This window comes from Chelonia mydas, chromosome 23, assembly GCF_015237465.2.
Source record: "Chelonia mydas isolate rCheMyd1 chromosome 23, rCheMyd1.pri.v2, whole genome shotgun sequence".
Classification (NCBI taxonomy): domain Eukaryota; kingdom Metazoa; phylum Chordata; order Testudines; family Cheloniidae; genus Chelonia; species Chelonia mydas.
The window spans coordinates 5,035,935-5,063,624 of NC_051263.2; the positions used below are offsets into that span (position 1 = coordinate 5,035,935).

Sequence of the window (27,690 nt, forward strand, 5' to 3'; positions counted from 1 at the left end):
AGCCAATGGCTGTGCTGGGGGGTGTCTATGCAGATGAGGCCGGGCAGGCGAGCCAATGGCTGTGCTGGGGGTGGTGGTTATGCAGATGAGGCGGTGACAGCGCGGAGCTGCCGCCGGCGGAGCGGGTCGGCTGCGCTGGCCGGGGCCGTAGGGGCAGCAGCGGGAGCCCAGCCGGGGGGATGATCCGGGCGTTCTCCTTCCCCGTGAGCCCGGAGCGGGGCCGGCTCCGGGGCTGGTTGGAGGGGAGCCTGGCCGGGCTCTGCGAGCTCCACCTGCTGCGGGAGCGGCAGGAGCGCCGGGTGCGGCAGGCGCTGCGCCTCGGGACCGAGCCCGCCGAGCAGGCGGCGGCCGGGGAGACCGAGCCGGGCAGCGCTGCGGAGCCGGCCCCCGAGGAGCAGCTGGTGAGTCCCGGCCGGGGCCCCGAGCGCCTGGGGACGGGTCCGGAGAGCGGGGGCGGCGGGGCCGGGACTCGTTGGGCACCGTGGGGCTGATTCCGGGGGGCTGTGCCCGGCCTCCCCATAGCTGCTTCGGTGTATGGGGCTGCTCTGGGGAGCCCCACCTGTGCGAGGGGGGGGGGCTGTTTTGCGGGGGGGCGGGGAGCCCCCCGGTGGGCCGTGGGGGTGTCTGTGTTCGGGGCTGTTACGGGTTGTGTGGCCAGCCCCTTGCTGTGCGGTGTGGGGGGTAAATGGGGCTGGTGTGGGGGCAGCCCCCCGCTGTGTGGGGTGTATGGGGCTGTTGTGGGGTGTGGGGGAGCCCCCAGCTGTGCAATATGGGGCTCTATGGGGGTGTATGGGGCTGTTAAAGAGGTGTGGGTGCACACCAAGCTGTGCAGTGGGGGGGAGGTGTATAGGGCTGTTATGAGGGTGTGGGGGGACCCCCAGCTGTTCAGTGGGGGGTGTACAGGGCTGTTATGGGGGCATGGGGGGGGGTCTATGGGGCTGTTCTGAGTGGCTGTGGGGGGAGCCCCTAGCTGTGGATTGTGGAGGTCTCTGGGGGTGATGGGGCCCCTAGCTCTGCAGTTTTAGTGTTTTCTGGGGGCAGGGGGGCCCCTGTTTCCTGGGGCAGGTGAGCAGGAGGCTTCCCCCTTCCCCCTTCCTTTTGTATTTAACTTTCATTGAAACATCTCAGACCCCGGGCCTCTGGGAGCCCCTGGGCCCGGCCTGTTGCCTGACTCAAGCTGATGGCACCACCATGTCCGAGGTTACGTTGTCCTCTGCCCTGTGGTTGGACTCTGTTGATTTGAGAGTGTTTTCTCTATGGCAGTGTGGTTAGAGCAGGGGGCCTGGGAGCCAGGACTCCTGGGCTCTATCCCTAGCTTTGGGAGGGAAGTGGGGTCAGTGGTTAGAGCAGGAGACTGGGAGTCAGGCCTCAAGGGCTCTGTTCCCAACAGGAGCAACCCAGGGCCAGCCTTTCTTCCTGATTTGGATGGGCTTGCAGTTTAAGAACTGCTTTTGGAACATGAATCCGGTAAGCAACAAAGTAGTGAATTATTGTGTGACCGTGAGGCGTTAGTTGGTAGATCTTCCACTATGTATAATAGAAACTGGGCTTTTAGTGTCGGGGTTTTCCTGAGAGCTAGAGAAAGGAGGATATTCCTGATACCTCTGGATAGACTCCAGGGGAAAAAGGGGGGGCATGTGAAATTGCGAAGCGATAAACTGAAAGTAGAAGAACATTAATTCTCTCCCGCAGTGGTGCTGGAGCAATTTTTATAGTGGGGGTGCCGAGAGCTATTGAACTCAACTGTAAACCCTATATATGATGAAAACCACTTCAAGTCAGGGAGTGTGGCAGGACCCCCAGCACCTCTAGTTCCAACACCTATGTTCTCCTGAGCAGCACAAAATTAACTTGTGGAATTCCCTGCCACAGGATGTTACCAATGCACAGTGCTTGGGTAGGAGTTGGAAAAAAGTTAAGATTGTTTTTTAATACAAAAACTCACCCTCATGCTTCAGAGCTGATCACTGGCTGATGGTCAGGAAGGCACCCAATCCGAGTGCACAGTTAAGTGCATCCTCCAGGCCATCCAGGAGAGAATGTGGCTCTAGACTGGCCCATTGGTCTGCTCTGGTGCAGCAAGGAAGGGGGTAGTGGGGACAGTGCACTCAACAGACCATTGATCATTTCTGCTTTGGCATCTTCAGAAACAGAATTCAGTCTGCGCTCAGCCCCAATGCTAATGTGGGGGAAGGGCTGTCTTGCCATTGACCAAATTAGACTAAGCAACTATTGTCTTCTCCTCCATGTGCGGGTGAACGGAAAGATCCTGTGGGCCGTGGGGATATGCTGGCACAAGGCAGCTAGGGGGAGGCCGGAGATGGCAGGTGAGGTGTCCCTCTGAGGTCTGACTGGTCTTTAGTCCTGCCATAGCTGGGGCGCCAACTGGGGATCGGGGGGTCCCATTGTGCTGAGCACTATGCGGACAAGCCATAGGGAGTCCCTGCCCCAAAGACCTTACAGTGCAGGGCCAGATCCCAAGCTGGGGTAAATTGGGTGTAACTCCATTGGAGTCAGTGGGGCCAGATCCCCAGCTGGCGTACATCAAGCTTTGCTCACTGACTTCATTGTAGTACTATGGAAAGTCCTCTGGGGCGCGGGGTGTCTGTCTGTCTGTCAGTCAGAGCTTGTCAGCTCCTCTGGTGCAATCCTCCCCCATCTCGTCCTCAGCCCGCTCAGAGGGGAAAGCAGGTGGGGTGGGAGTCAAAAGGATGGAGGGGGTGTCATTCACAAAACACGCGATTGTCCGGTCATCGTTGGAAGTGGCAGATTCCTCCATCACCCCAATGTCGCTGTGCCGGAGTCAGCTAGGACTTTGGTTGTGTGGCGAGATCCCTTGCAGTGGGGTCTTAGCCAGGGAGGGGCTGGGGTTGTGGTGAGCTTCCTCAGTGCGGTGTCCTAGCTGGGAAGGGTTCAGCGGTGTGGTGAGCATCCTCACGGTGGTGTCCTGCCTCTCAGAGCTCAGCTTGTAGCTGTGAGTGCTGGGTGGGGCAGGTCTCTCTCTGGTCTGAGGAGACCATATCTGGGGGAGAGGAATGGGGCAGGCTGCCTTTCCCTGGTGTATGGGTCAGGTGTCATAGAATCATACAATATCGGGGTTGGAAGGGACCTCAGGAGGTCATCTAGTCCAACCCCCTGCTCAAAGCAGGACTGATCCCCAATTAAATCATCCCAGCCAGGGCTTTGTCAAGCCTGACCTTAAAAACCTCTAAGGAAGGAGATTCCACCACCTCCCTAGGTAACCCATTCCAGTGCTTCACCACCCTCCTAGTGAAAAAGTTTTTCCTAATATCCAACTTAAACCTCCCCCTCTGCAACTTGAGACCATTACTCCTCATTCTGTCATCAGCTACCACTGAGAACAGTCTAGATCCATCCTCTTTGGAACCCCCTTTCAGGTGGGGTCTGTCCCACCTCTTAGCTGGCTCTAACCTAAGACCCTGCAGTACCAAACCAAACTATCCTCAGCGACATCTGGAGTGGGGTCGGGGGATGTTGTGTGGGTCCTGTCACTTTGTGTAATAAGCTGCTCACAAGCCCTGGGCAAAGGTGTCTGTTGGGCACGTGGAACCAGCTTATCTCTTGGAAAGTGGCTGCTAAGGCTATTCTCACTGGAGTCCTTCCCTGGGTGCATCTCTGCCCCTCCCTGTCTCAGCAGGACGGACAGATGGACAACATTGCTGTCCTGTGCTCCAGACTGCTGCCCATGCCGGGGGAGTTAGAGTAGTCAAGGTCATGCTCCAGGGCAAGAGCTGGTCCCTGGAGCAGGGTCAGGAAGGGGATTCCTCACCTGCCCCTGCAGTGCATTCAGCCAGGAGGATGGTTGATTCTGAAGCGTTGGATGTTGACTGGTGCTGGTGGCAGGGTGCTGGGCTGATGTGATGTAGCAAATATCTTCGTCTCCAGCCCCATGCTCTAATGTTGCTTAGCACTGCTGCAGCAGGGGCAGCTACAGGACTTGAGTGGCTTGGTGAGCTTCCTCCTAGTAGTGACCTGGGTGGATTCTACATATAGGGGAAATAGAGGCACAGCACAGACAGATCACCCAGCAAATCTGTGTCAGAGCCAGGAAGAGAACTCAGGACTCGAGGCACCAAATGCTTCTGCTGTAACCACTAAACCCCACTCCCTTCTCAGAGCTGGGGGTAGAACCCAGGAGTCCTGGCTCTCAGGCCCTGCTACTCTAACCACCAGACCCCACTCCCTTCTCAGATCTGGGGGTAGAACTCAGGAGTCCTGACTCCCAGCCCCCCTGTTCTAACCACTAGATCCCACTCCCCTCCCAGAGCTGGGGTAGAACCCAGGAGTCCTGATTTTCCCCACCCTCTTGCAAGGTGCTTTGTATTTTCAGTGCCCTGGATGTGCTATCTTGCTGATTTCACTGCTTGGCCTGTGCAGCCATCTCTGACCAGGTATCGCTTGGACCCCTAAAAGTCTTGTTCTGGAGGCTGGCATTACTGGTCCCTTCTGCTGCTGCCAGGGCTATGGGGTTCCTGCCTGGCCTGGTACATCGCATCCGCCCGTCCCGCCCCCCCCTTTCAGCTCCAGCTTTGCCAGCTATTTACTGATTAAATAAAAAGATTTTGCTCTTTCTCTCCCCCCTCCCCTTTAATTAAATCGACTTCACGTTTGCGGATCCGCTGTCAAAAAGCCTGGTAGCGTCTTCCAGCAGGGGATTAATGGGGCGAGCAGCCAGCAGCCAATGAGAGGCGCCTGCTTTGCATAGTGATGAGATTCTCTGGTGGGGCGGGGGTGAGCTGGTCTGGAAGCTGTTCCTTGGACCTTGCGTTGAGGAAAGGCGGTGGGGGGTGGGTGGGTGCGGCCCCGGGGACGAGGCTGCAGTCAGATCAGGATGCTGAGCGCTGGGTGAATTCTTCCCACCGTTGACACAAGCTGCATGCCTTGGTGCTGATAACGCCGCTCCAGCGGTGGGATAATGGGCCGACGAGTCCTGCTGTCACCCCAAGAGTGTCTGGGCTCCGGTGATGGTGGTGGGGGGGGAATGAGTCAGCCAGAGAACAGGCTGCCTGGACTTCTGTGTCCTCCTTACACCTCTCTGCCCCTCCCATCTTGACTGTGTGTCAGTGGCGTGGTGAGCTGCCTCCGAGCAGTGCCAGCTAGACCCCAAGGCCAGGGGTCCAGAGTGCTGGCCCAACCTCACATGGGGCACTTCCTTGGCCCTGCCCCTGTGCCATGACTCCGCCCCCTCTTGTGTTGGGCAGGGATCCCGCATTCAACCATCCTATTTCTTTGGTCTTTATCTTCTGGCTGGGCTGGGGTCCCTTCCTGAGATGGGGAGGCTCCTTCCTCCCTCAGAGAAGGTTGGGAGTTTTTTCAATTAAATGTCCCCCCCCCCCCCCCCACTGGGAAACGTCAGTATGTCGAAACCCAAATATTTTGGTGGGAAAGTTTTTGTTTTGTTTTGACAAATTTCCTGATTTATTTATTTATTTTTTTGCGTGGGGAGGAAGGGGTTAGGAATTGTCACTACCTCCCTGTCGTCACGTTTTCCAAAATGAGAAAGCTCCAGGGTTTTTGGGGGGGAGGGGCGGGGGGCCGAAAGGGAAATTTGAAGTTTAATTTGTAGGGGGGGGAATGTAAACAAGGCAGATAAAAATAAAAAAGGTTTCAATCAACACAAAATCTTTCGGTTGGACCCAGTCGTCGTCTTCTTCTTCCACTTCTTCTTTTTGGATTGCTGGTTGGTGAAAATTTTCAGGCTTTTGACTTTTCTTCCCAATTCGGGACAGGAAAAATATACAATTCTTAGGGGATGGACAATCTGTGCAGCTGTGCTGGCCCTCCCCCCCCACCCCCCGTGTGTGTGTGTGTGTAGGGGAGGGGGGCTTCTGACACCATCACAGATTGGTGTGGTGAGCTTCCTCAGGGAGGTGCCCTGGCTGATGGAAGTTAGGACACCCCCCTTTCCCCGGGTGTGGTGAACTTCCTCAGGGGAGTGCCGGTGGCTAGCGCTGTCAGTGTCTTTAGCCCTGGCCTGGCCATTCCGGGCTGGCTTGGGTCTCAGTGACAGGCCGTCCGGCATGCGCTCTGGCAGGCCTCGTCGGTCCCCTGCCTTCCAGCTGGAGCTGGGGCATGTGGGAGTCTTGTCGGTGGTGGTGGGGAAACACGTGAGTCGTCTGGAATGGGCCGGCGGCCGGCGCTCTGAGGTCGGCTCATGCCTGAGACATGACGGTGCGCGAGGCTGCGGCTTGGCGTCCGGAGCGGCCCCGGTTTAGGGTTTCCTTGGGAGAGATGCTCAGACAAAGCAAAGCCCAGCCACGCGTCCCCGGTTGCAGCGTCCATCCCCCCACCCCACACACACCGCCCCACTGGCTCCGGCTGGGCCTGCCTTTCCGCTAGGAGTCTGATTTCTCCTCTCTGCTCCTCACTTCTTCAAAGGCAAAAGCCGTTGGCAGCTCACAATTGAGGCTGGGGGCCGGGAGGCGGGGGTGGGGGGGCGGTGGGATCCTTCTGCAAAATGCTACCTCTCCCTGGGCCTCGCTCACCCCGTCAGTAAAACAGGGGTAATGATCCTGCCCAGATGGTGCAGGACCGTGCAGTGGGGCGGGGGTGGGTGGGGGGGGCGCGATCTTGGGTGGGGAGGCTGCAGAATCGAAGCAAAAGCGGCTGCAAAGGGAGTAGCTGTAAGATCCCGGAAGGGGCGGGGGTGAGCCCCTGGCTACAGAGGGGGAGCTGAGCTTGGACTTTAAATCAGTGGGAGGGGGGAGGGCTGAGAGTTGTCTGCATGATGCAGGGCTGGTGGCAGCCGACAGCTGCATGGTCAGGGGGCCTGGCGGTGGCTGCTGGGGGCAGACTGGGCCCCTTGGCTGGGCTGGCTGGAGCTGTTTCACTCTGCCTGCCCTCCCCACCCCCCAGCCCCATTCCTGGCCGCTGAGGGGTGCTGAAGGGATGCAAGGGGGCAGGCTCCTGCCTGGTGAGCAGCCTCCCTTCCCCCACTGGTCCCTCCTGCACCTTATCTCTGCTTTATTACTTATGGGCCATAACCGCTGGGCTGGGGGGGCTGTGCCGAAAGGAGCGAAACTCCGGCCTGGACTGTCGGGGGAGGGAGGGAGCGAGCTGTAGCTAGCGGGATGGATGGGGCAGGGAAGCTGCTGGTGCCAGGGCGGGCCCCGTTACGTCAGGGATCCTCCTCTGCATCTCACCCCAGCGGAGACCCCATTATTCCCCCAGACCCAGGGAGCCCTCGAGACAGACCCTGTTGTCCACCCTCAGTAAGCCCCCTCCCAACTGACCTTTGCACAGACCCCCAACACACCCTCTCCTCCTGGGAGCCCCTGCCCTATCTGACCCCAAAGCAGACCCCATTACCCCCTCCCCGCCTCAGTCACTGCGTGTCTGGGCAGCGCCCGGCACGACGGGGCCCCGATCTCGGTCACTGCGTGTCTGGGCAGCGCCCGGCCCGACGGGGCCCCGATCTCGGTCACTGCGTGTCTGGGCAGCGCCCGGCCCGACGGGGCCCCGATCTCGGTCACTGCGTGTCTGGGCAGCGCCCGGCCCGACGGGGCCCCGATCTCGCTCACTGCGTGTCTGGGCAGCGCCCGGCCCGACGGGGCCCCGATCTCGCTCACTGCGTGTCTGGGCAGCGCCCGGCCCGACGGGGCCCCGATCTCGGTCACTGCGTGTCTGGGCAGCGCCCGGCCCGACGGGGCCCCGATCTCGCTCACTGCGTGTCTGGGCAGCGCCCGGCCCGACGGGGCCCCGATCTCGGTCACTGCGTGTCTGGGCAGCGCCCGGCCCGACGGGGCCCCGATCTCGCTCACTGCGTGTCTGGGCAGCGCCCGGCCCGACGGGGCCCCGATCTCGCTCACTGCGTGTCTGGGCAGCGCCCGGCCCGACGGGGCCCCAATCTCGCTCACTGCGTGTCTGGGCAGCGCCCGGCCCGACGGGGCCCCGATCTCGCTCACTGCGTGTCTGGGCAGCGCCCGGCCCGACGGGGCCCCGATCTCGCTCACTGCGTGTCTGGGCAGCGCCCGGCCCGACGGGGCCCCGATCTCGCTCACTGCGTGTCTGGGCAGCGCCCGGCCCGACGGGGCCCTGATCTCAGACAAGGAAACACAAGAAAGAAGAAGAAAAATGCAGCCAACATGGAAACCCCAAAGTAGAGGCATAAGTTGGGTCACCCAGCCAGGAGAGCTTCTTATGTCTTCTTGGACCAGTCACAATGACCTTGGCCGCCCTTCTCAGCTGGGGAAGCATATGCAAGGGCTGCCCCCCAGTCTGGTCCTCTCCAGCGCAGTCCGTCCCCGTCTCGTACCCTCTGCGTCGCGATCACACACGGAACTTCTGTCTAGCTAGGTCCTTGTATGGTCCCCATCACCGCGGCAACTGTGCAAAACCATCACCATGGTAACTGAGCACCTGACCTTCACAGCACCCCATTTTACAGATGGGCAAGTGCTGCACCTCAGTGTCCCCAGGGTCACACAGGGAGCGTCTGTGACAGAGCCGGGACTTGAACCTTTGTCTCTTGCTGTCTTAACCATGAGGCCAACCTTGTTACCGGAAACATTGTTGTCTTGAGACGGGAGGGTGTGTAGCAGGCCCAGATGGAAGGAGGAGAGCTTGTGAATTCTGAGTAGATGCTTAAAAAAAATCTTTGTCTAAGGGCAGGGGTCTGCTCTGGTGCCATTGGCCAAAAATCTACCCCACCCCTGTGCTGTGCACTCTTCCCCCCTGCCCCCCCCCGAGGTGGCTGCATTCGATTGCTGCTGCTGGGTGTGCGTGCACAGCTTGTGAAAAGATTTGAGATCCGCTAGGGAAACAGTGTAACAATATCCAAGCATTGCCGTCTTCTGGATACACTTGGGACAGCTCTGATGAGTGTCATAAGCCCTGTACTGCTAACACCTACCTCGCGGGAGATTCTCCTTCAGCCCAGGTGGGCTTTTGTGGCAGGAGGCGCTGGGTTCTATCCCTGTTGGTGGTGGGAAGTTCCGAGCTACCACAGACCTTTCTCCAAATTGTCATTCTTGAGCGTGTCAGTGGCTTGCTGGAAAGATTACCACGCCGTGCTGCGCAGCTGATTGTGGTTTCAGTTCAGGTGGAGGCATTAGCAGCTGTTAAATGCCGCAGGAACAAAAGAATCTGCTTTTATGCAAATATCCCTTGTAATTAAGAAGGCGAGGGGGGAAAAAAAAAAAACTACCGAGGGGGCGGAAAGCCGCAGAGAAGATGCTGAATGCACAGCCAGGGATGTTGCTAAGTATAGCAGTGGCTAAATCATCCATGGCATAACTCCTGTGAGAATCAATGGTGTAACAGCTCAGTAAGGTTTCCAAAAGTCGTTTAGAGCCCGGCTTCAAGTGCAAATCCCTCTAAGGTCTTCCATAGCCTAACAGGGGAAAATCATTTCTTGGCATATAAACCACACACACCTCTATGGAGAGAAATATACATGTATTCAGATTTTATCACGTGCCCTGGACCAGGACTACTTAGAGAATAGGGCACACAACGGCATTTGGTATTGAAGAAAAGTATGCAACCCCTAATGCTCACCTGATAAGAGAAATTTCCCCCTCTCCATATATATATATTTCCCCATATCTAGCTAATTAAAGAAATTCAGTCGTGGAACTGCCAATAAGAAACCGAGCCTGTTTCTACCAAGATCCCTTCCACACCTCCAAAGTGACGCGTCTCTTCAAGAATGGATGATTTTCTAAAAGACCTGCTCGAGTTCAAACAGGAATTAATTTGGGGTTATCCAGGAGGTCACAACCACAGGATCACAATGGTCCCTTCTGGATCCTAGAAATGCTCATTCAAGACTCCATCAAATTAAGCCAGCCTGGATTTTTGTTCTGGGAAAGGATGTTGTGTTTCCGCCCTCATCGAGATAGGAATCAGTACCAGCCCCGAATTAATGGTCATTTGCAACTTGGTTTTGGAAGCATAGAAGATGAGAAATTTTGTCCTACGTCAAAATCGGTGGTTTAATTTTAACCCCCCAAACAAAATTGTAATTCTTTTCCTTGTTGGTGAAGCGAAAGCTTTGCAGGAATTAAATGTTGCTATGGGAGCACCTGGGTTTTTTTTAACAAGCTCTTGTTCTAACGATTTAAACCTCGTTCCAGAAATTAGGGTTGGGAAATAATCTAGGGGAATTAGATGCTTTTGGAATTCACATGCCTAACTCCCTTAGGAAATTTCAGTCCTATACATAGTGTGGGATGCTTCATTGTCCACTCCCCTACACCAGGGCAGAGTTGGTGCCCAAGAATCTAAAGCCACTGGCCCAGGGGATTTAGGTACCTCACCTGGTCAGGCCCTTTTGTAAAATCCTGCTCGGTGCCCCTCTGCATCTTGAGGCATCTATTTCCCTTTGTAAGCCTGGCCCTCTGTGCCCACGGTGGGTGTGGGGATGAAGCACTTATAAGCAACAGGAAGTTTATTTAAGTTCTTTTCTGTTTTAAAATCATTTAATGCTTGCCACTTGTATGGTGCTTTTCAGCCACCTGGTGCAAAGTGGGTTAGTATTATGGCCCCACCCCCTGGTTTACAGAAGGGAAACTGAGGCACGGAGAGAGGAAAGCAACTCCTTCAAGGCATCAGTGGCAGAGCTGGGGAGAGAACCTAGGGGTCCTGACTCCCAGCCCTGCTGCTTTAACCACTAGTCCCATAGCAGGGATAGAACCCAGGGGTCCCGACGCCCAGCCTCCTCTGCTCTAATCACTAGGCCCCACTCTCCTCTCAGAGCTGGGAATAGAACCCAGGGGTCCTGGTTTCCAATTGTCCTGGCTCTAACCACTCTCTCACGCAAATGGGAATAAAACCCAGGAATCCTGAATGCTGGTGCGAAATGTTGTCCCTATGGGTCATGTGTTTTCTCTCTGCTGGGTGTTTTTTACACACGTGTGTGTGCAACGTACGTCTCCAACCTTTGTTCCTTTTTTTTTTTTTTTGAATACAGCCTCCCCGTTTCTCCGGTCGGGAAAGCAGCCCTGACTGTCCAAGAGGAATTTTCCTGCGGAGAAATGGGAGCTATGCTTCCATCCAATAGACTTTTATGGTCTGTCCTCTCTCTCCTCTTGCCAGTGGGGGGAGGGAGGAGGAGGAGAATGCTGAGCAGCGGCTTCTTTAAGGGAATGCCAGAGCGAGACAGAGAGAACCGATACAAAGCTCAAGCTTATTATAGCCTGCAATCCCCTTGGCGGCTGCTGGCTATCAGGATCCGGTGTGCTGAAGGAGCCCTCTGCAACGGGGAGGAGAGCAATCTGCTCTGAACTGCACCCCAGGGACCGGCAGTAACTAGCTGCTTAGTACAGCAGCTTAGTGATGCTGGAGCGCCGGGCTGGTGCAGTTTGTGCTTTGGCCTGCCCTGCTACCTCCCCTGTGCCGGAGGCCGTGTGGCCTAGTGGCTAAAACACTGGCCTGTGACCCAGGAGAGCTGGGTTCTCTTCCTGGCTCAGCCACTGGGTGGCTGGCTGGCGGTGCCTCAGTTTCCCTAGCTGTAAAATGGGGGTTGTGATCCTGCCCTCCTCTGTAAAGCCCTTTGAGATTTCATGGTGACGAGCGAGGCTTCCCCCCTGCTCCCCATTCAGCTGTGGGGTGGTGCCAGCCCCAAAACTCATGTGTCAGCTTCCCCCCCAGAATCATGAGATGGCCCCATGCTATCAGCAGACTTTCCCAAATAATGGGTTGGGGGGGGTTCTCTCCATTTGCCTTCTGGAGCCTTTAGGGGGTCCCATTTTCTAGCTCTGTCTCCCCTACCACAAGCCCTACAGACATAGATCTGGGGTAGGTCAAAGCGCAGTCTGCGACAGTTAGTGCATGGCAGGCTGTGGCCAGGTAGATTCATGCTCCAGCTTGCCATGTGCTAACAGTTCATCTAAACAAGCCCTTACTTCATTAAGGAAAAAAAACGGAAGCAGATGTTCTCCCATGACTCCGGGAGCTGGGTCTTGAAGTGCAAGAATCGCCAACGTTGGATTATTATTTGTCACTGTATATCACAGTACCACCTAGTGGAGATCAGGGGCCATTGTGCCAGGTGCTGCATGGCCACAAAGTCCCTGCACCAAAGAGCTCACAGTCTAGGCAGGAGGAGAAGCAGAGAGAAGTGATTTGCTAATGCCTCACAGTCTGGGCAGAGCACGAAATAGAACCAGGGCACCCAGCTCCCAGTCTGGTGCCCTATACACTGAGCCATGCCGCCTCTAGCTGGTCCAACCTTTCTACCTCCTAGACTAGTCCAATGTTGGATATGCTAGCCAATATGGCCAGGCTAGGAGATTTACTAGCCAGAGGGCTAAACCTGCAAGCCAGGTGCTGATCTGAAATATGGGGGAGGGGGGTGTAAAGACCTAGCGAGACCAGCCCATGCCTCTGTCCTCCCACTGAGGGAGATGAGAATGGGGGCTGAGACGCTTCCCCTGTCTCTGCTCTTCTGGGTCAGCCTCTGCTAGTAGGTGTAATGAATCTGAAGTCACCTCTGGCCGCTGGCTCGGTGAAGGGTGGAACATTGAAACCTGGCAGGAAGAGAGAGAGAGTGAGAGAGAGAGAGAAACCCCTACCGTGGTATCCTGTGGAACTCCCTGCCACATGATATTATTAAGGCCAAGAGCATAGCAGGATTTTAAAGGAAGGGTTAGAAGTTTTCTATATGAAACAAGAATAGGAAGTTTGTTGGTAAAAGGGATATAAGCCTTCATGCTTCAGGGCATGCGCAAACCCGCTAACCTAGGGGTCTGTCAGGAACTTCTGCTCTTGGCTGGGTATATCATTGCCCACCGGGGGTGGGGGAAGCGGGGAGGAAGGGCGGTTCTTGCACCTTCCTCTGAAGCAGCTGCTGCTGTCACAGACACAGTTCCAATGCTCAGGCCCAGCTAGACTTAAAATGGGTGGAAACAGCCCCTTGAGAATCCCTCTTCCACAAGGGGGTCTCCCCAGCCAGTGTGGAGCTGGGGTAAGAGGACCTGGATCCCAGCCCCCAGACATAGGGTGGATCGGGGGCACTGTCAGAGCACACTGCTCTGTGGCTATTCTCTGTCCTCCAGAGGCAACAGAGTGTGAATTAGAGCAGCCCTGAGGCTGCACTAGCTAACACCGGGGGCTGGGGGAGGCCTAGAATATGCCGGGGCGGTGGGGAGCACTGCGCAAAGGGGCTTAAAACCACCTCCCACCATCACTGCCACAAACACAGGGGGTAGATAGCTGGGAATCGGGCCCCACGATGCTGTGCAAGAGGAGGTGCTGGTCCAATCCGGCCCAGCAGATCCTAGTGCCTGTGGGGCAAGCAGATTAGAGACTCGCACGGCATTGGGGCCACCATCCATTTGCTGCGCTAGCCGCACATCCAGAGCCTGGCCCTTGGCTCTGCAGGATGCTGCACTGACTTTACTTAAAACTGAATTCTACGGTTTAACCCTTTTTTAACCTTGTCCTGAGCCGTGAAAGGCGCAGAGTTTGATCCGGCTGGATTCAGCCTAGCCCTGGTGCTCAGAAGTCACGGGATCTGTTGGTACTTTTCCATTTCTGGTTGCCGCGATCTCTGCTTTAGCTCCGCTGCGTCCACCTCCCTGCTTATGGCTGTTAGCTGGACGATAACGGCTCTGCCGAGGTCTGGCTTGTGTCTTTGTCTCCTTGTTGCTCCAACATCCAAACATGTGTTTGAATGCAGCCAAAGGCAAGATCGTGTGTCTAGGAGCAAAGAATGCAACTACAGGGGGGACTATAGTCTGGAAAGCACTGGTTCCGAAACAGACGGAGGGGTCACGGTGGCTGTTGCCAGGCACGTTTATACTGCACACTAAGTCCAGGCTCTGACTCCAGTTTGAGCCCAGTTACCCCCCCACCCCTTGTGTCCACACACAAATTACTCTGTCTTGGGTCAGCAAGCACTCACTGAGGACCCTGCTAGTGGGGTGCATCAGAGCCCCGCTCCTGGTGTGACTCAGGCCTGAGCCCCGTCATTTTGCAGTGTGGACACAGAGTCGGGCTGCAGACCACGTAGTGCAGTGTGGACGTGTTGGCATGGGTGAGAGACCCCAGCCCAGCACTTGTAAGTGGTGTGGACGCTCAAGCACGGGCTTCGAAAGGCCGAGTCCACATGCTGGGTTCCACAGACCCAGGTTAGCAATGCAGTGTAGACGCACCTGTCAATCCCATCCTCAACCTGACAAACCGTCTGAGTATCCATTTCAAGTGCAAGGCCCTGATTGGCTGGCATTGGAGTAGGGCCTTCAACCTGGTTTGCTGTATCCCCAGCGACAGCCCTGACCACTGGGCTACCCAATCTCTTTCTTTTTGGCCCAGTGGCTAGTTAATGACTTCTACAAAGGGGTGAGACTGAGGCTGATTCTCCAGCCTGGTGGGTGGGGTGCTCCTCAGGGAAATGGGAGACACCGGTTCAATTCCCTGGGCTGGCCCATGCCTGGTTCTCATTCTAGTTCTCAGCTGAAGAACTAAACAATCCATGTTTAGTTTTAAAGGGACGGAGTGGAGAGTAATGGTTAGAGCAAGATGGGGCAGGGAGTCTCAGGACCCTTGGGTTCTGTTCCTAGCTCTGGTGGGGTTTAGTGGGTCAGAGCAGGGGGCTGGGGGTCAGGACGCCTGGTTCTATTCCTGCTCTAGGAGGGGTGTGGGGTGCAGGGGGTTAGAACAAGGGCGGCTGGGAGTTAGGACTCCTGGGTCCCATTCTGTGCTCTGCCATTCCCTCTCTGATCTTAGGCAAGTCAGTTATGCCTCAGTTTCCCCATTTGTAAAACAGGGATACTGCTGAGCAGGTGGGGCTGGGAATCTGGACTCCTGGGTTCTATTCATTAGAATGGCCATATTGGGTCAGACCAAGGGTCCTCTTAGCCCAGTAGCCTGTCTTCTGACAGTGGCCAATGCCAGGTGCTTCAGAGGGAATGAACACACCAGGGCAATTATCAGGTGATCCATCCCCTGTTGTCCAGTCCCAGCTTCTGGCAGTTAGAGGTTTAGGGACACCCAGAGTTGTTCCTGTGTCCATCTTGGCTAATAGCCATTGATGGACCTGTCCTCCAGGAAGTTATCTAGTTCTTTTTTGAACCCGGTTATACTTTTGGCCTTCACAACATCCTCTGGCAGGGAGTTCCACAGGTTGACTGTGTGCTGGATGAAGAAATATTTCCTTTCATTTGTTTTAAACCTGCTGCCTATTAATGTCATTGGGCGACCTCCTGGTTCTTGTGTGATGTGAAGGCAAATAGCGCTTCCCTAGTCCCTTTCTTCATACCAGTCCTATTCCCAGAGGACTTGAACCTGGGTGTCCCATATCCCAGGAACGCGTCCTAACTCTGGGCTGTTGGCTGTTCCAGGGTGGGGGGCTCTCTCTCTCTCTCTCCCCTGTGGTGTTTTTGTGAGTAATTTCAAAAGGTCTCGGTTCGTTCCAGCGTGAAATAAAAACAAAACTTGAAACCTTGACATTTTCTGTGGAGGGGGATTTGTGCTTTCTGGCCAGCCCCTAGCCTTACCTCTGTATACAGCTACTGGGATAGTGTGTCCACACTCCAGACACGAGCGGGGGAAGCTCACAGAGGGTTCAAAGGTGAGCAAGTTGATGTCCGGAAAAGCCACCTCCCAGCAAGAGAGGGAAGGAGCTCAGTCTATTTAGCTTATTGAAAGGACACCTAAGAGGCAGCTTGGTCTGGGTGGATAAGCATCCGTGGGGGAGATCTCTGGTGTAAAGGGCTTGGTAACCTACCAGACAAGCCATTACAAGAGGCAGTGACTGGAAGCTGAAGCTAGAGAAATTCAGACTGTAAACAAGACTCAAGTTTTTAACAGGAAAAGGAACTAAGCATTGGAACAACTGACTGAGGGGCAGTGGTGGATTCTCCACCGCTTGGAGGCTTTATGCTGAAATCGGACATTTCTTTCCCGTTCTAGCTCAACCACAAGATATGGGCTGGAAGTGGGATTCTCTGGCCTAGGTAATACAGGTCAGACAGGCTGATCAGAATGATGGTTCCTTCTGGGCTGAAAATCTCTGAATCACCACAGTAGAGCACCCGCCCCGTAGTCACTCCCTGCAGAGCTTCTACCAATCCCACCCCAGATCTCCTCCCTCCCCTTTCTTCACAGAGCCCCGAGTATGGCTGAGACTGTCACAATTCCTCTGCCTTTCTGACTGTGGCTCCAGGGTGTCCTGTTTAAATGTATCCCCCCCTACAATGTCTGTATGTGGCTCCATTCGGTAATTTATCCCATACGCTCTCCCCGGTCCGATCTTTAATTTGGCGGGGGATAGCTCAGAGCAGTGGTGCTGTGCAGAATGAATGTGGATGAGCCCCACACCTGGTTCTCATTTGAGCTCTCTTTGGGAGACCTGAACAAGCTATGTTTAGTTTTAAAGGGGAAGGGATGGGATTTAATTGCTGGAGGAGCAGGGACAAGAGAATCAGGATTCCTGGGTTCTATTCCCAGATCTTGCAGGGGAGTGGGGTCTAGTGGATGAGAGCAGGCGGGGAGTGGGAGCCAGGACTTCTGGGTTCTATTCCTAGCTCTTCCATTGACACTCTGGTTGTAGGGAAAGTCAATATGCCTCAGTTTCCCCAATTTGTAAACCAAGGAAAGTGCAGAGCTGGGAAGCAGAAAGGGTTAATATTTATACAGTATTCTGGAGGTAGCAAGTGCCGCATACATGAATGATTATATTTGCTGCCTTGTGCTGGCGAGAGGCAAGAAGTGGAACCGATTAGAATCAGAGTGAAAACAACCCAGCTATGTTTCAGGGTTCCTGAGCGAGGTGAAATGCAGACAGGAAACCCACCGCATTAATAGGATCTCTGCAATCTCTAACCAGATCAGATTCATTTCCCGGAGGCAGGTTGCCTGATATTGCGCTGCAACTAATCTTAACCGCGAAGCCAGTAGGAAAGTAGGCTAGATTTAAATATACAGCAGGTCTCTTAATGCAGGGGTTTTTAAAAAATGTAATTTCCTATGATTTTAAAAATTGGGAGGGGCGAGGATTTCATCCTGTGGAGCCATATTGACCCTTTCACACATGCGGGGTGTCATCAGGGTTGGGGTCATTTGATTCAAAGTGCAGTCCTGATAGCAGTAGTAAGCTGTTATCTTCTATGTGGATCTGACACTAGAGGGGGATGAGAGACACGTGTTGACTGTGGGTTTCACAGCTATTTGCTGACACCAAAATCCCTCATGACTGGTCCTCCTCCTATGCCACGCCGCTTCTCTCTCCCTCTCCCTACCTGCATCTCTTCTGTTCCCCCATCCAGCCTCCTGACTCCTCACCCTTCTGCATTCCAGCCTGGCAGCTGTCTCCTCTTGCATGCTGCATGGTGCCAACAGGGGGAGCGCTCAGAGTGCCGGAGAGAATCTCCTTGTTCTTTGTGCTGCATTGCCCTGCCCCTTTCCCCCATCCCCAAGGAGCAATTTCCAGGAGTCCTACTCAGCCCCTGCAGCCCTGAGCTGGAGCATGTTCAATTGCTCTGTTGGGATGGTGCATGGGCAGTCTGGTTGGGACACAGGACAGATTCTCAGGGAGACAGCAGAAGGCACATCCCTGGCCCCTCTGCCAGATTTCAAGTCCCTGCCCCAAAGCATGGAGGCGCTAGAGCTTCTCAACCAAATGGTTGGAAGAAAAAAAAAATATTTTTTTTGGAAGCATGGGCAAAGCGCTATATTTCCCCCTAACTTTGTTCTCAAAAACAGCTGACCTGTTTTACCTGAAACTTTCCAGAAAAATTCAGCCGGAGGCTGACACCCAGCAGGGAAAATTTCAACCTGAATAGCTAAAGTTATAAGTAACCGAAAACAGGCTCTTATAATGGAAACTGTCAGACAACCTTAATAATTGACATCGCTATTTGGGCTGCCGATAACACACCCATTCAAATCACAGATCCAGTGCTCCTTGCCGTTGTGTCCCAGGATGTATCTTTCAGCTCCATCCTTTACCAGAGGCTGATCGTGGCTCCTGGCAGTTGGATTCGGGATTGATTTTTTCAAACCCATTTGTGTGTGTGTGTGGATTTAGATATTTGAAATGCGCCAGCACCAGATATTACAGAGCTTAGCAGGATTCCAAAAAGGATTAGCCATTTATAGGCATAATAAGAACGGTTGCGGCTACATGTGCCGGGATGAAAATTTACATGGGATATAAATCTGCCTGCCTTGGGGTATAAGCCCACTGCAAACGGATGGAGGTTGGGATAACTTCCCTCGTAGGTGGGTTAGTTGGTCACGGTCCTATCCGCAGTGCCTCGCACCTGCCCCCAAAATATCTGGAACTAGCCACGGGGAGGCAGGGTGCTGGGTAATATGGGGCATTGCTGGGATCTGACACTTCCTAGGGGGTGATTTTAAAGTCTTTTTCAGGATTAAAAATCTTTGGACCAGGAGCTCAGCTGGTGCAAATTCGTTCAGCGCTGTTTGTGCCAGTGGAGTGATGCTGACTTGAACCAGCTAAGGATCTGGTTCTGTTCATCCCAGTGTTGCTGTGCCAACTGGGGATCTGGCCCATTGACTCCAATAGTGTGACACCCATTTACACCAGTTGGGGGCCTAGACCCTTAGCTGACCTTCGTAACTCAAAGACAATAATTTGGTTTTTATTTTAAAAGGCCCCCTTGAAAAATTTTTTTTCCACGCTGTCAGACGTTTATGGCTGGCATTTTAACTCCCAGGGCTCCTGGGTTCCCAGCTATGGGAGGGGAGTGGGGTTTAGTGGATTGGAGTGGGTAGGAGGGGGGTGGCTGGGATCCAGGACTCCTGGGTTCCATTCCTCACTCTGGGAGAGGAGCATGATTTAGTGGTTAGACTGTCAAATTGCCAACCTTCCCCCGTACGGCCTAGCTCAGAGCAGGTCTAGCTGACACAGCAGTTAAAACCCTGATGGCTGCCGGTTCGGCTGTGGGACCTGCATGGCTGGATTGTCTGAACAAGGGGAAAGTGCAGCTAACGCATGGGTGATGCATGCAGGTCGTTTCAGTCCTGATCCGGCACAACCGTTCCATGTGTACTTAATGGGGTGCCCACACGCACCCTTATAATAAGGTGCCCAGACACTGTGGGGATGGGCGTGGGATAGTAGGATGAAAACCTGACTAGCGCCATTGGAGGATTTGATGGGGCAGAAAGTCCAGGGGCCAAGGCCATTGAGGGCTAGGTTTTCCAAAGCCCAGCATCCACACCTGGGACCTCAGCACCCAATTCGCTGAGGTCTCTAAGTGGAAATTCTGGCCTGGCTTGTGGGTGCTGCCCCCTTCTGGATAGTCCATGTAACAACCACCTCACTTCAGGTCCTGCTTTTGCCCCGTTAATATAGCATCTGAGCACCCCACAAACTTTAACGGAAGGATCTTCACAGCATCCCTGTGAGGCAAGGCAGCTATGCCCATTGTACAAATGGGGAAACTGAGGCACAGAGAGCCTTGTGTCCAAGGTCACTCAGGGAGGCTGGGGTGGATCAAGGAAGTGAACCCCCCTCTCCTCAGTCGGAGGCTAGAGGCCCTGGCCGCTAGGCTATCCTTTCCCCCTCCTTCACCAGCCTTTCTCTTTCTCTGCTGCTAGGCTGAAGCCAAAAGACCTGAAGAAAACAAACCCTCGGGTCCCCCCAGAGTTTTACAGTGTTGTTGTTTTGGGTGGGGGGGGGGGGGAGAGGGGGAGCTTAGTTAGGAAATTTACCATTTTTACATCCAGCCTCTTCACAAAATGGCTGGACTTCACCCATGAGCCTGACGCCCAGGGCCTCTGGGAGACAGACGGTGGAAACAGAGGGGGCCGGTTAGGTGCTGGGTGGACAATACAGAGTTGAGGGTCAGGAATGGGGGGGGGCATTTATCAGATGTCCCTAGAGCAGCAGGATAAATCCCTGATTTAGAATGTCACTTGTGAAGTGGGGGAGGGCTGAATTTATGGAGTAGGGGGGGTGGATCTGGGCTGGGAATACTCCCCCCCACGGCCCCTTTGTCTGCGGCCCCCTGCACTGTAATGAATTCATCGATGTTGCCGTTGTAGTAGGAATAATTTATTTCCTCCGGCGCTGACCGGGTGTCGCCCCCCCCTTTCCCCAGGAGCCGTGATAAATGAACCCAACCCCCCCCCGGCCCCAATCTCTGAGCCAGGCAGAGGGGAAGGCATCCAGGTGTGAAGCAGAGATAGTGGGGGGGGGGAGGCCTGTGTGTGCACGTGTCCCCAGGGCTGGGGAGCTCTCCCCCCCCCCATTGGGATGGCAAGGAAACGGGGTCTATGTTGGAGGGGTGGAGGAGATTTTTCCTTTCTCTGCTTCTCCCCTCTCGTTCCCTTCTCTCCTTTTTTCTTCCTGTTGTGTTTTCTGTCTGTCCGTCCCCACGTAACCCCATCTGTCCGTCCGTCCCAACACACCTGTCCTTTTCCCTCTCCCTCCCTCTTGTTCGATTTCGTCCGTCCTGTTCTTTTTTTCCTCCCCTGTCTTTTCCTTCTCTCTCACTCTTCTCTCCTGGCGCAGGGGAGCCGGTTAGAAATCTCACCGGAACCGACGGGCCGGGGTAGCGCCGTGGGACGCGCCAGGGCCGACGGTGGCCCGGGCAGCGGGCTGATTACACCTTTTACGAACTGACTTGTAGCCAGGACGCTGTTCGGTTGACGTGGGGTGTTAAGAGTTTGTGTGAACTTGGGGGTGCTGATGCTTTAGGGATCCAAGTTTAATGTCTGCTGGGTGTGTTGTGCTTTGTTTTATCCCTGTCTCGGTATTTTAGAACATTTTTAAAAAGTTTTAATGAAATTTGATGTGAATAAAGGTGTTTTTCATGACATCGTCTCTCCTTTTCTCCTCTCATTCTTTCCCCGCTTTTGTTCTCTTCTCTCCTTTGTTCCCTCTTCTCCTTCTCTCTCCTTGTTTTTCCTCACTCTTTTCTCTTCTTTTTCTCCTTCCCTTGTTCTCTCTCCTCCTTTTTCTCCTCTCATTTTCCCTCTTTTCTCTCCTCCTTTTCCTCTTTTCTCTTCCTCTCCTTCTCTTGTTTTGCCCCCGCATCCTGACTGGCTCTGGCACCGTCAGAACACCCCCCACCCTCATGCCCACCCCGGCTCCTTGGAGTTCAGGAAGCTTCCCCCCACCTCCATTGGGCCTGGGAGCTTTGGGATCTGGCTGCCTCCTGCTTTCCTGACCTTATAGGGGCAGGGTAGAGGCCAGCACAGTTTCCAAAGAGCCTGGGGCCCATCTCCTGGCTCCTTGGGCCTTGTTTCCCTGGGCGGCTGCGCACCCCAGATGTGGGGGTGGGGGTTGGGGTATCCCAATACAGTGGGCCAGGTGGTGGCTGTTTCCCCTCCCCCTCCAGCCCTGGAGCTGTCAGCTTCCCCCCTTCTCTGGGGTGAGGACGTTCCCCCCACCCTTTTGTCTCCAGCAGAGTTTGAGCGACAGCCCCAAATGGGTCTCATTGTCTCCCCCCACCCATCTGTCTGGAGGTCAGAGGTCACCCAGCAGACCCTACCCCACCCCCCATGTGGGCTGTCAGCAGCACATCCCCCTCCCACCATGATACCCCCCTCGGGGTGCAAAGTTCAACTGAATGTAAACATGAGGGGTGCACTTACGGGCTAGCTGACCCCCCCCAACTATCTACCACTGATGGGGTTTGAGCCTTGATTTTTGGGAGGGGGCTGAGGGGGTGATGTGCAGCAGTGGCTTCTGAGTGGAGGGCACTGTTGGAGGGGGGTAGTTCAACCCCCCCAAATAGGGAGGCTTGGAAGACCCCTGTTGCTGGAGCATCAATCCCTCACTAACATCCTGCCCCTCTCGGTTTCCTTTCCAGGATGCGCTGCCCGGGCTGATGTGGGAACTGGAGCAGCAAGTGGGGGGGCTGCGGCTGCACCCCGAAAAGGCCTGCGGGGAGGCGGCCGAGATGGACAGCTGGCCCAGCTCGGGTAGGGACCCCGGTGGTGTGATATGGGGGTGTGTGTCTCAGACTGGGGGAGAGATGCAGCTGATCCTCACCCCGGGTTATCCCTGCAGGGAAGTGGGACCCCAAAACTGCTTCTCACACCCCAGATTCCAAGCTGAGACCTGCCCAGGGAACGGGCTGGCTGGTGCCCCGTGGGCTGCTCCCATCCCCCCAAGCCGTCTCTGTCACCTGCCTCCCCCTTCCCTGCCCCCCAGCTGATGGTTGCCTCTTCCCCTCCCCTCAACTGATGGCTGCCCCCCCCATGTCCATCTCTGCCCCCCAGCTCAGGGCTGCCTCTTCCTATCCCCCATCCCTGCCCCCCCCTCAATTGGTGGCTGTCCCACAAATCCATCCTGGCTGCCCCCCAGCTCACAGCTGCCATCTCTTGCAGGTTTCTACGAGGGTGCCTCTTCCGCGGTGGCCTCAGACTCGCCGGCCTCCTGCTTCGGGGACTCTTCCGGCTTCCCCTCCATCTCCGGCTCCTGCTCCCGCATCGGCCAGGCCGAGTCACGTGGCAGCTACGCCAGCGAGCGCCCCAAGTCCGTGGGTGAGCGGCTGCCTGGCTCCCGAGAGACCAGCGCGGGGCTGGGGGTCGCCTGGCTGATCTGGTGGGCAGAGGGGGGGATACCGGGCTGGACGGAGCCGTGGGTCGGGTCCTGGGGGATACCGGGCCGGACGGAGCCGGTGGTCGGGTCCTGGGGGATACCGGGCCAGATGGGGCCGGTGGTCGGGTCCTGGGGGATACCGGGCCGGACGGAGCCGTGGGTCGGGTCCTGGGGGATACCGGGCCGGACGGAGCCGTGGGTCGGGTCCTGGGGGATACCGGGCCGGATGGGGCTGGTGGTCGGGTCCTGGGGCATACCGGGCCGGATGGGCTGTCAGGGACCATCTGGCCATGGCTGAAGAGAGTTGGGGGGTGGTGAAAGGGGCAGGCCTGTCTCTGGGGTTTCCTTCGTCCCCATGGGAGCGAAGGGGGCCTGAGCACTGCCCCCCTCCAGCTGGAGCCTCCCTTTGTGGGTCTGTCTCTCAGTCCGTATCTCTCTGTCCCGCAGGCGAGATGGGCAGCAGTGTCAAAGACGGGGCCGGGCGGGGCATGGTTCCCCGCTCCTACTCGGCCCCCTACTCCAGCTCTCAGGACTACCCCTCCGAGCCGCCCCCGCGCCTCCCGCCCCGGGACAGCCTGGACCCCTTCCTGTACCCCAGTCCCCTTCACGCTGTGGCCATGCAGAACCCGCTGCTCCGCGGCCGCCTCTATGACGCCACCCCCTTCTCACCGGGCATGGCCTATGGGGCGGAGCAGGCCGGGGGGCTGGAGGAGTTCGGGGGGCAGGAGCTGCCCTGTTATCCCGAGGCCGCTCACTGCCACAAGGTGGAGAGCTACATCTCGCGGCTGATCCGCCGGCGCAGCCAGCTGGCGCGGGGCGGCAAGCCCCGGACTAGCCTCAACGCCGAGCCGCCCCCCAAGGCAGTGGCCCGCCAGAACAGCCTCTGCAAGAGGCCCTCAGAGCTGCTGGCCCCCCAGGCGGAGCGCAAGCACCCCCCAGCCATGGAGCGGGGCAGCAGCACCCCCTCGCCCTGCGGCTACGAGGGCGGGGCCGGCGTGGCCCCCCGGATCTGGTCCTCTTGGGACGCCGCGGCCGAGAGGACGCTGGCCGGCAAGGGGGCCCCCGAAGGCTACGCCCCGCCGCACTCCAGCCTCAAGAAGCCCCCCAAGCTGCAGGCACTGGCCCACCTCCGGCCTGCCCTGTCGGTGGATCACTACGAGGAGGGGCCGGGCGAGGACGGTGCCCACGCCAGGAACGGCCAGGAACCCGCTCCCTATGAGGAGAGGGGGGGCCGCCCCCCGCTGGCCTGCACCGAGGACGGGGGCTGCCAGATGGTGAAGGCCCAGTACATCCCGGCCCAGCAGCCGCCCCGCGCCCAGCAGGCCCACCGAGGCGCCAAAAAGAAGCCCCCTCCCCTCACCAAGGGGCGCTCGGTGGAGCTGTCACCAGAGCGGGCCCCGGTGACGCCCAGGGAGAGGCCTCGGGCAGCGGCGATGCCCAAGAAGTGCCGCTTCACCGAGGAAGGGGGGGAAGCACCAGGGGGGCGCCGGGCTAGCGCCAGGAAAGGCTCCCCCCGGGGCAAGAAGGCGGCGCGCTCTCAGTCGGAGAACAGCCTCCTGAACAAGCCGGGCACCTCGGGCACCAAGTACCACACGGTGGAGCGGGACGAGGTGGTGCTCAAGCCGTCCCGGCAGCGCCGCCCCCACCCCGGCGCCGCCGGCTACCGGAAGTGGCGCTCGACGGCAGAGATCTGCCAGGAGGAGGCGGGCGCCGGGGAGCCGCGGCGGAGCCGGCGGGCGGGGCGGAGCGGGCCGGGCGCCCCCTCGCCCCCCCGCAACGTGCTGTACGGTTACGCCGGGAGCGACTCGGAGTGCTCGGGCGGGCGGGGCGGCGGGGCGCGGCGGGCGCCCGTGTGCCGGCTGGAGGAGGGGCTGGCCTACGGCGACAGCGAGTCCAGCCTGAGCGAGGGCGGCTCGCCCGCCTTCAGCACCGGCTCCAGTGACACGGACGAGAGCAGCGGGCTGGTCTGGCCCCAGCAGCTTTCGCCGCAGCTGGTCGCCAGCGCGGGGCCCGGCCAGGCCGGCGGCCGGCCCAAGGTTTTCGTCAAGATCAAGGCCTCCCACGCCCTCAAGAAGAAAATTATGCGCTTCCGCTCGGGTTCCCTGAAAGTGATGACGACGGTGTGAGATCCTGGGCTTGGGTGGGGGGTCTAATCCCCCTTCGTCACCACCCCCGACCCATACCCTCTCCAGCCTCCTCCACCCCACCAACCAACTCTGCCCCATACTGCCCTAGCCTGGGGTAGCCTAACCCATTCCCGGTCTATGCCCCCTGCCTGGTGGTGGCCCCCAACAAACCCTGCCCCATACTCCCCTTGCTTGGGGGGCACTGACACCCCCCCATCTACTCCCTCAGCTTGGGAGTATTCCCTGACCACTACGCCCTGGCCTTTGGTGGGGGGCTTGACTCTCACCCCCGCCATCTACCTTCCCAATCTGGGAGTGACCCTTTCCCAACCTGATCCAAGCCCTCCAGGGTAATCCAGCCCACGCCCACCCCCAGCCTGGGAATGTCGCTTGACCTAAACCCCAGCCTGATCTACACCCTGACCTGCCTTAGCCTGGGGATTCCCCTCGGCCCCCTGACCCACCCTGGATCCATGCACCCCCAGCCTGGCGGGCCCCTGACCCACCCTGGGTCCATGCACCCCCAGTCTGGCGGGCCCCTGAGCTCCCTCACCTCACACCCCCCACTCCTACTTACCTTGGGAGGGGCATGTCATCCCTCCCAGCTTTGGGGTCCCTCTGATCTCCTTTCCCACTGGTCCAGTTCTCCTCCCAGGGTTGCCAGTTTTGGTTAGACCTATTCCTGGAGGTTTAATCACATGACATCATCTTTAATTAAAAATTCGTCTTTAATTCCTGGAGAGTCCAGGACAATCCTGGGGGGGTGGCAACCCTGTCTCTTCCCCCTTTGCCCTGCTACCAGGTCCTCCTCCCCAAACCCTTCCCTGCCCGGCCCCGTGTTGCAAACCTCAGGCCAGAAGCTGGTAGGTTCAAGCCCCCAGGTTTAATTTTTAGCAGAGGTGCAAGATGCCCCCCTGCCCCCCACTAGTCTGCAAGGCCAGGGGGATGCCATGACGGGGCAGGGGGCGCTGGCTGCTGGGTGTCAGTGGGTTACATTGCGGCTGGGGAGCAGGTGCTAAAATTAATTGGGGAGGGAATTGGGTGGGGGAGCTGCAGTCTGCCCTGGCTTCCCTTCACCATTGTGCGTGAGCGCTCGCTTCCTGGTGCATGACGTGAGCCGCGTGCGAGACCCTCGCTTGGCACTGGGGAAACCCTGGTGCCGGGACGCTAGTGGTAAAATCCTGATGCCGAGCGGCCTCGGAGACACTAACGGTGAAACTGGGGCACTAGTGCAATCGTGGGCCCTGGGGGTGATGCCCCCTGCATGGGGGGGGGTGAGCTGCATTTGGGGTGCTGGTGAGGTGGTTGTGATGCTGATGCGATCGTGTCTGATTGGATGAGCTCTTCGGGTCTGTTAATGGTGACGCTGTGGGCACTAGTGAGCGTGTGCCAACACCCTGGCGGCTGGCACCGAGCCGGTTCATCGCCTTGCAGATTTTGTGGACTGCTGGGATCTGGGCCCCACCAGGCTAACGGCAGCTTCTGGGTTAGGATGGGCCTGTGTCTTTCCTTGCACCCGTGGATCGTGCCCCAGGGCTTCGGTGTGACGGATTAAGGGTGCAGAGATCTCAGGGTGGTGGCACTCCCATCCTCTCCCTTTGGGAGTCTCTGCCTGGGGGCACGGAGTCTGGCTACCTCCCGCCCCCACACACACATGCTCCCACCGCTGCAGCTCATCAGATACTCTAGGAGCCCCTGATGAGCGTGGTGGGGGCGGGACAGCATTGTGGTCCCAGGGGCATGAGATACAGGGGCCTTTCCCCTCCAGCTCCCCAGTTCCAGTCCAGCCCAGCTGGGTAACGCTGCCCCCTCTCCCCGTCTGCAATCAATTTGTTGGGTCTCTGCTCACAGTGGGAGACACCATGAGCCTGGGCGGTGCTCACCGCCTCCCCCACCCCCCGTGACAGGGGTCCCTCCTGGGCAGGGCTGAGACTGGCTCAGGGTAGCATTTGGGGTGCAGGGGTGAGTTCCCCCTGCCCGGGGTTGTGCCCACTCTGGGGCTAGACCGGGAAGGATCCCTCTCCAAGGGTCGCCATCCGGCCCCATCGCAGCAGCAGTTAAAATCCCCCTCCCCGGTTATGTGGGTTTCATCTCTCTGCCAGGGCCGGTTACTAAGGAGATCCAGCCTGTTCCTGAGCGCTACCCTGAAATAGACACCGTGCCCGCTACACAGATAATTAACTTGCCAACAGGAGCCCAGCTTGTGTTAGTCCCCTGCTGCAGACCCCTGCCCCCCGGCTGGGCCAGCACTTCCAGGGCGCGACGTTCACTGTGTCGCATGCTGTTTAAATGAACGTATTTATTATTCTGATTTTCTATCGTAACTCCTCTGGAGTCCGCGCTGTACATAGGTACCTCCCTGGAGTCTGTGGCAAACCCCCCTGCCAGTCTTGTATTTCTATATATAATTTCCCCCTCCCTGTCACCCCGTTTTTGTAAATAAAAATCTGTTATTTGTGGAAGTGCCGCTTTACTGGCGGGGTGGGGCGGGGCAGGGATTGAAGCACCCACAAAGTTAAGGGGGCGGGTTGCTGAGCCGTATTTGTTATTATGGTAACACACAGAAAACCCCAATTGAGATCGGGCCCAGTCGGGCTGGGCGCTGCCCAGACACGCAGTGACCGAGATCAGGGTCCCCGTCGGGCTGGGCGCTGCCCAGACACGCAGTGACCGAGATCGGGGCCCCCCATTGCATACAGTGTATGTCCGTGAGTATGCAAACAAGTAGCTAGATACCCTGGTGTGGCTGGGGAAAGCAGGCCACAAACCTCAGGCTTGGGCGGCTTTAGCATCCCCACACCCATGCCCCTGGCATTTCATCTACCTCCCCGTGCCTGGCGTGGGTCAATCCCTTCATGGCAGCATGCTGGCATCATCCCACCGCTTACACCAATAGAGAATTTGGAGGGAGATTCCAGGCTGCAGCCATGTCCATGGGCTGCTTTGAGCTCCAGGCAGTCCCTGTTAAAAACGCTTCGCCCAGAGACCCTTATGAAAACCAGATGTGTGAAGCAGCCAGGAAAACGTTCCTGCCTTCCAAATTCTTTCCCTCAGCCCCAGGAACGCCGGCGCTTGGCCCCC

The 27,690-nt window shown here is 57.1% G+C and overlaps 1 protein-coding gene across 1 annotated transcript; it reads left to right on the top strand.

The window, feature by feature from the left end:
• DACT3 (dishevelled binding antagonist of beta catenin 3) lies at nucleotides 1-27,375 on the top strand. The gene is made up of 4 exons (XM_037884664.2): nucleotides 1-401; nucleotides 21,750-21,861; nucleotides 22,270-22,425; nucleotides 22,931-27,375. Exons 1-4 carry the CDS (start codon nucleotides 180-182, stop codon nucleotides 24,607-24,609), a joined length of 2,169 nt encoding a protein of 722 aa, XP_037740592.1. The 5' UTR covers nucleotides 1-179; the 3' UTR covers nucleotides 24,610-27,375.
• The last annotated feature ends 315 nt before the right edge of the window (nucleotides 27,376-27,690 follow it).